Source organism: Glycine soja, chromosome 1 (assembly GCF_004193775.1).
Source record: "Glycine soja cultivar W05 chromosome 1, ASM419377v2, whole genome shotgun sequence".
Classification (NCBI taxonomy): domain Eukaryota; kingdom Viridiplantae; phylum Streptophyta; class Magnoliopsida; order Fabales; family Fabaceae; genus Glycine; species Glycine soja.
In genome coordinates, this window is record NC_041002.1 from 50,308,481 (window position 1) to 50,316,607 (window position 8,127).

The following is an 8,127-nucleotide window of genomic DNA, read 5'->3' on the forward strand; positions in this document are numbered from 1 at the left end:
TTACTGTTAAGTTCAGTTAGTGAAAGACGTTTCAAATTTCATCACAATAGAGAGGGAAGAAATTACAACTATAAATTATAAAACTCCACGGACATATATGGAGACACTTTTTGAAAAGAGTTGCTCATATAAATATTATATGATTGTTTGGGAATCCGCTAATTGTGTAGAGACCAAATTATTAAGAATCCTCTACACGTATGGGGACTATATTATATGTTTAATCCAAATATTTATAAAGATTTGGTTGCCACGGGTCATTAATATTGTTATGGAATTTACAACAAGATTAACAACTAAATGACAAACAAAAGTTCATAATCATATGTCTAAATTCATGTTCCAATATAAACCCCTTCTTTGAATGTATCTGTGAACCCAATCCTTGCAAACAGGCAAGTTAGAATTACATATATATGGTACAAAAGGCTTTGTACTTTCTTGTAGCTGAAGGTATAATTAATCATTGGACATCTGAGTATTGGATATAATACTAAACTCTGGATATCATGTAAATGAAAAAAAAATCAATAGATTTGTTTGAACATAATTCCATGATGAAAATCAAAGCTAAATGGACAAATATCTCACACCAGATTCTAGTGTTTGGGATTTAATTGCTAGTCTTGTGTCCCTTCTTACCACCTGCCAAATCAGTAATTATAAGTCATTACAGTATTGATACACGTAGAACCAAAAGAAAATTAGTACATCAACAATATTGAAATAAATTCAGTTGAAAATATTTAAGCAATGCTGCCACATGTCTGACGCTAGTTTGGATATATGTACATGAAGAAAATAAGTATGCTATCAGAACTCAAGGATAGAATGGATGATCACATAGTTGGTCCAACGTATAACCTACATCACCATGTAAATTCAGAGTTCTGACCATTATAATTTGGACAGATTTCTGATTTTATTTAAATACCCAACAAGGCGCTTGAAAACAACAGAGTTTGAAGGGACCAAACTCAGCATCCACAGAAGGACCTTCATGAAAGAAAATCAACCAACATTACCTGCTACTGTCCGGAGTTCCCCAAAAGCCGCTCAACTGCTGCATGAACATTCCCTGATGTAGCAATAAGAGCCCTTATGTTCTCTTGCGTGTCAAAGAACCCCATCTCCTGAAGCTGAGAAAGTTGGGTGGCATACAATTGCTCCGGCGGCTCTGATTAAACAATGAAGTCACGCAAGTCAGGGAGGGGAATATAAAAACTAATTGGACAGAAGACAACAACGGAGTATAAAATCTATATAGAAAATTACAAAACTATGCTAACCATTTGATCTGTTAGGAACAGCCAGGCTACCAGCTCCGAGTCCACCAAACATGCTTGATAACATCTCCAGCCCCAAGTTGTTCATCGGTCCTACCAATAAAACCATTCAATAGCAATTACCAAAATGAGCACAACTTCTGCATGCAATCCAATGGCAATTGCACCATGCAGCAGCCACCTTAGAACCTAATAATCTATGCTTCATTGCTACTCTAAAGATGCATGGGGCCCTTCAAGAGGTTGCACATGTATAAATGGGTTGAATGGATTTTTTAGCTTGGAGGGCCTTAAAATTTGTTTAGAAGGATTTAAAGCAAAGCCTTTACTCATATGTCACATTTATTAAACACCCATATCCCTCTGATTTATGAATTATGATTCACATTTAAAGTCAGGACAAAGATCTCAGAGCACACCACAAAATAGACAAATTTTATCACATTAAAATCTTCAACAGATTCAAAAATTATAATTTAAACTAAATCAAGTACCAGCAGATGATCTTACATGATAGCCAAGCAATTTGAATTGCCAATGCAAAGCCATAGACACAAAAAATATTCCAAATAAGACTAACTGAGCATAGTTTCTAGTACTAAACAGAAACAAAAAGAAAGCAGAGTCATATTGCATACCAGTGCCTCCACCTGTTTGACCTGGTTCCCTGAAAAAGCATCCAGATAAACAGAAGATTAAGCTAGCAACAAGCATTAAACAACACAGTAAAATTCAGGCAATAACTACTTATTTTGCCACCAGGAAAAATTCCCATTCAGGGGGCTTGTGTTGTACACAGATTTTGTTTTTGTTATTAGTGAAGAAAGTGTAGGGTGAAGGAAGGCTCTCTGCAACTCAAATCACTAACCTCAGCGATGGTTTTCAGTGGGATTCAAATTTCATAGGGAGGAATCTCAAATCCAGGTCATGCAATTGTTATGAACAAAAGGTCAACCAGATGGGCCAAACCCACGTTGGCTGTGTTGTATGCAGATTACTTATAGTACAATAATGAATGATGGTTTCGTAAGAATAATTGCATCTAAAGGAAATAAAGCAATTGGTTAAGAGAAGTTAGTAGGGTGGTTAGCTTAGATAGGAGAGTAGAAGATGATTCATTCTGTTTCATGATATGAGAACTGAGTATTAGCTCTGTTGTAAGAAAGGGAAAACTCTATAAAGGGGAAATATTTCAAAGTATTTTCCTTTGTTTCATTTTTTTCTCAACTTTCCCTGAAAACTCATTAACCAAATCCAGATTCCCAACACAAAGCCCTACATGGCCCTTTCTTTGGTACCAAAAGTTTAGAGTGAGAGAAGGTTGTCCCATTCCCAGGAATGTTATTAGACAGAAATCCAAGAATGTTATAATTCAAGCATAGCATCTGACAAAAATGATGAGCAAGAGTAAAAACCAACAAATAAAAAATCTACTCTTTACCCATTGTTCGGATGTGGTGAATTATGGAAGATGGAATTAGAGAGAAGAGAAATGAAAAAGTAGAATATTTCCATTGTCTGGATGAGTTGATAAAAGAGGAAGGAATGGAATTTGTATTAGTGGGGCCCACCAAAACCATTTCCTTCCTCAAGAGGCATGAAATCATGTGGAAATGTTTGCAGCATTTTTTATATTTTTGTTTTAAGTTTTTAAAAATCAAATAATTTTTTTAATAACATTAAAAAAATGTTAAATATAAACAAGCCACAAGGGAGGTAAAAAGTTCAGGTTTTTAGGAAATAAATCTATTTTTTTATTTGTATAAACTTTTTACAATTTCTTTCTTTCCACTCTCATTTCTACCCATCCAAAAAAGCAAACAGAAATTCTTCCACTTCCTTCTCATTTCTATCCATCCAAACATATTCTTTTCATTTTATTTCTCCAATATTTCTATCATTCCTATTTCTTTCCTCTCTATTTCATTCCTAATCCAAACATAGCATTAAGGATTGTTATTGGACAGAATCCAAAATCTTGTATTTCAAGCATAGCCTCTGTCAATAATGATCATCAAATGTAAAAAGCAACAACAATGATATATATGGAAAATGTTAGGACAGTTATGTGAGCAGTATGGCAGTTATCTGTGCGTTTAATAATTTATAGGGCAGCTGTGTTTAGTAACTTTTCTACAGTTATGCATGTCTCTCTCTAATGCATATGGTGTGTCAGTTTCTGCATTCAGTATTGTATTTTGGGTGTGATTGAGAAGCCTGTGTATTGTGTATTGAGAGAAGTTACTCTCTGTTAGGGGCCCTTATCCTGTGTTTTACACTTTCTATCTGGTATCTGTTGAAACCTTTTTTGGTTTAATTCAGAAAAAATTATAAATAACATTATCTAGATTGCGTGTGTAACTCTCAAATCTAACAGAAAAGTTCATCCAACTAAATATGGGAAGCCAGATTATGTCTAGGCCTAATCTTAGTTGCTGACAGATGTACTAGGGACAAACAAATAACTACTTCATTAAACTATAGGATTGAGGCATTGGCACATTGCATTATAGTACAAAACAAGTTAGCAGTAATAAAAGGATGTTATTGTTTCTTTTGGGGGAGTAAAAAACAAAAGGCATGTGAAAATAGAAATGCAAAGATTGCTCCATTTCTTACTGTGTTGATTGTTGCTGACCAAGCTGAGACAGAAGAGCTTGCTGAAAAGACAAGAGTTGCTGCCATTGCAAATAAGACCACATGGTTGTGAGAAAATTACTTAAAACAAGCGTCAAATTAGATCACATTACCATTTTAGAGAATAAAATAACACAACATCATCCTCATTAGATCACATTTTAGAGAATCTAATTTTTCAATGCACAAAAAAAATCTCACACTTTAATCATGGAATGTCAAAGTCAATTTTTCCCAAACCTTTAGCTAGGAGACCATCATCCAACCATTTTACCTATGCAACACTCATTCCAGTTAGATCTGATGCTTGTTATTAGAATTTAGCACTGAAGAAACAAAAAAGAAAATAGCTGTACAAACATTCACAATTACCATTCTTCATACACTCTATATAATCATGACTAGAACTTTCGATATTGGACATTTGGACCATGTACTTATTAATGCACACAAAGATGAGTATGCAACCCTATGATTGAGAATATTAAGAGATACAAAACTCTGAATCTGTCTACCTGCAGTGTCTCGGGTGAGGAAAACAGGCGTAGAAACTCTGGGTTTTGCATCACCTCCCTTAGAGAATTCAAATCAGGCATGCCACGCTGCTCGTTATTGACCCCAAGAATCTAAAAGTAAATAAAAATGTTAGAGAGATCAGTTCAAAACATGAAATTATAGGCACAGACAGTAGGTAAATACCTGATTCATAGTCTGTGGATTGGAAAGGATACTTTGCATCATTTGTGAAATGGCTGGGTTTTGCATTAACTGGGTCAACATAGCAGCATCTGGCATCCCAGTCCCACCCAACATGCCTTCAAGATCTGGCAGTCCAAGCCCTCCTAGACCAGTGGGTGTTGACTGTCGAGCTTCCCCACCAGTAGTAGTTGACCTTCTGGTGTTATTCTGGCCTCCTCCAGCTGCAATATTCAACATCAATCAACCCGGTATTAATCACAAGCCAGTCAACAATGTAGCTACCAGCTTGAGAATAGACCAAAATATCAGAAGTAAAAAAAAATTAAAACATTAGATGAAAAAGAGTCATTCAGTCACTGTATTTGAGGAGAAAATTATGGTAAGAAAATTTACTTCCAGTAGAGGACCAAGGATTAGGAAGTGGGTTCGTATTGGGTACAGGGGAAGTAGCTTCAGAATTAGTAGTTGAGGGATTTGTGGATTGGTTCCTGACTGCTGCAGCATCATTTCCAGTGTTACCAGCCATTGTAGTGGCATTTAAAAACGGTTCTTGAACATTTTCATACATGCGCCTCAGCATGTTGAATCCTTCAGGAGAAGATTCAATGTTGCTCATTGCTCTATCTGTATTCCTCATCATTTCGCGCATGATCTCAGGGTTCCTTGTAGCTTCAAGTGTCTGACGAAGAGTGCTGGGATCATTAAGTATGTGTGCCAGCTCGGGGTTCCTATCCATTAGTTCTTGCATCTGCGGGTTATTCATTATAAGATTCCGCACTATGTCAGGATTATTTATTAAATTCTGCATAGCAGGTGTGTTCATTATATCTCTCATTAAATTGGGATTTGACAAAAATGGTTGCTGCATTTGTTCAAGATCCGGAAAGCCTGCTCCAAATAGACCATTGAGACCACCGCCCCCCATCCCATTGTTACCACCAAGTCCAGGAAACAGTGAAGCTCCAAATCCTGGCCCTCCTAAACCCCCACCCTCATTAGCACCAGCCCCTCTCGTGTTAGCAGTTGTGGTATTGCCGCCACCAACACTATTAGTTCCACCAGTAGTGTTAGATGGAGCAAAACCACGAACCAAATGAACAGTGTGATCAGCCTCCAAACCTACAAATACAAATTGAAAAGTTAGTCATTCACTCATTAAAGAACTACTCTCCAAAACACCAGTGAAAAAATCTAGGTTGCATCAAAAACAATTCCCCATGTTATGTCCTCACTTATCGCCCTAGAGGAATGCAAGCCATACAGCATGTATTCTTCCTATAACACCTTACAGAAGCAGTACTCGTAGAAAATACCACAAATTCCTCAATAAATTAATCCTACATTATTGTTAATATTAAGCCATACAAATGCAAAGAAGAGGTTCATTACTTAATTACACGCTCGCAAAAATCTCTAGGGAAAATAAACAAATTACAAGAGACCGAAGAGTATGAAAGTTATAAAACCATGTCAAATTTTAAATAAAAAAAAATGAAATCAGCATACCAATAAGAAACACACACGCAGATAACATGTGTGTATAATTTTTCAATTAATTTATATATTAAACATGATATATATAATTTTTCGATTAATTTATATATGAAACATGAGCAAAATCGCTAAATCGATGCTGCAAAAAACTCAAATCAAAGTCAATACAAAAGAGAAATACACGGAGAACAGCAAGATCGGTAAATACCATAGCTTTGGAGGGTTTGATCATCCTTGAGAATCCGGCCCTTGTAAATCAGGCGCTGTTGATCCGCGGATATGTCACAGTTGCGTGCAACCGCGTCCTTGAAGGATCTGATGGTGGAATCAAGGCCAATCTGAACGGAAAACTTGGAACCATTGGAGCAGCGAATGTTGATGTTGACTCCATTTGCGGCGTTCGACTCCGCGGTCGCACTCTCAGCGGCGGCAGTGGCGTCACCTCCCATGGCCTCCTCAAAGCACGACGGGAGGAAAATCAGGCTCTGCACTTGTTAATAATTGAAATTTGAGGGGGAAATGGATCGAAAACCCTAACCCTAGAACAAACAATTGAAGCAAACTGGGAAGAATTTGGGAGTTGGAGAACTGAGAGATAACAGAGAAATCCTGACGAAGAATAAATTAAGAAAAAGGAAAATAAGATAGTATTGCTAGGCCGAGAGAGAAGAGAACCGAAGGACCCCACACTTCTTAACCCACCTAAGCCCGAAAAGAATTGATGTTGGTCTTTTTCAGGAAAGTTGGATCCACGTGCTAAACCTGCGCGTGACCAAAGATGGCAACCGTCTCTTTGCACTGTTATCCTCTCGTAACGCTGGACAAGGTTGTCGAAACAAGCACACTCTTTATGAAGCGCGCGTGAGAATCTCCTGTCATGAGTTTGTTTTTATTTTCAACTAATTTTCAGAGGATTATTAAATTCACATTTTATAATTTATATAAATAATTTATCAGAATTTGATAACTGTATTATGAATATAAAATATATAATAATTTTATTAATAATTAATTTGTATAAGAAAATAATATCTATCTACATGACACATCTTTCTTTTCTAACAGGTTGTAAATTAAATTAATTAAATAAATATGTTAAAGTTATCTTATATAAAAAAAATAGTATAAATAGTAGGATCAATTTATTACAAATAATGATAAAAATTAATAGAATCAGTTTAATATATTATAGATATAATGTAGTTTAATTTATTTGTTTTATTTAGGAATTAATAATATAACTAATAATTTGTAAATTGATTAAAATTAATGTTTATTTTTTAAAATAATAATATATTAATTAGAATACTTAAATTAAAGTTTTAAAAAATTTTAAAATATATTTTCAAAAGAAAAATGTATCAAATTAGAAATTTTTTATATGAAAATAATCATATAGGATTTTTTTATATTAGAAAATTTTGTATACAAGAATAATTATGTGTTAGAAAAGATGAATCAATTTTATTATACTAAATACTAATAGAACAATTATATTTAATATTGATAAGAAAGTTATATACTTGGGTTAGAAAAAATTATATCAAATTTGAAAACTCGTAAAATGTAACAAAAATTATACTTGACAAAAAAATGTGCAATCGGTAGATTAATAATACATCTAAATTATAAAAAATCATGATAATTAATCAAAAAAGTTATCATAATTATAATAAATTAAAATTAAAATAAATTAAATATCATATAATATAAAATTTTCGTAATTAGTTTAAAATATAATATAATCAATTCAATATTCAAATATTTTTCAATCTCATACATCATTTAAATTATAATTATTTTCAAATAGAATAAATATTTCACTTAATAATATCATAATCAATTAATGAAATAATAATATCATTAAAATAAATTAATTGAATTGAATAATGTTATTTACTAATTTTGGAGGAAATGAATATGAAATTATGATCTGAGATAATCTCATAAAATCAAATTTATATATATATATATATATATATAGAGAGAGAGAGAGAGGAAACATATAAAT

At 33.8% G+C, this 8,127-nt stretch overlaps 1 protein-coding gene across 2 annotated transcripts; it reads right to left on the minus strand.

Annotated features, from left to right (window-relative positions):
- Positions 1-314: 314 nt before the first annotated feature.
- LOC114419259 (ubiquitin domain-containing protein DSK2b-like) lies at positions 315-6,802 on the minus strand. 2 transcript variants are annotated; one of them, XM_028384898.1, is made up of 9 exons: positions 6,325-6,797; positions 5,016-5,741; positions 4,623-4,843; positions 4,439-4,549; positions 3,906-3,964; positions 1,925-1,953; positions 1,290-1,379; positions 1,026-1,177; positions 315-645 (listed from the first exon to the last, which is right to left on the minus strand). In XM_028384898.1, exons 1-8 carry the CDS (start codon positions 6,563-6,565, stop codon positions 1,029-1,031), a joined length of 1,626 nt encoding a protein of 541 aa, XP_028240699.1. In that variant the 5' UTR covers positions 6,566-6,797; the 3' UTR covers positions 315-645; positions 1,026-1,028. The 2 variants fall into 2 exon arrangements, with proteins under 2 accessions (XP_028240699.1, XP_028240706.1); XM_028384905.1 differs by lacking the exons at positions 315-645; positions 1,026-1,177; positions 1,290-1,379; positions 1,925-1,953; positions 3,906-3,964 and adding an exon at positions 4,013-4,197 and having other exon boundaries at positions 6,325-6,802.
- Positions 6,803-8,127: the final 1,325 nt, after the last annotated feature.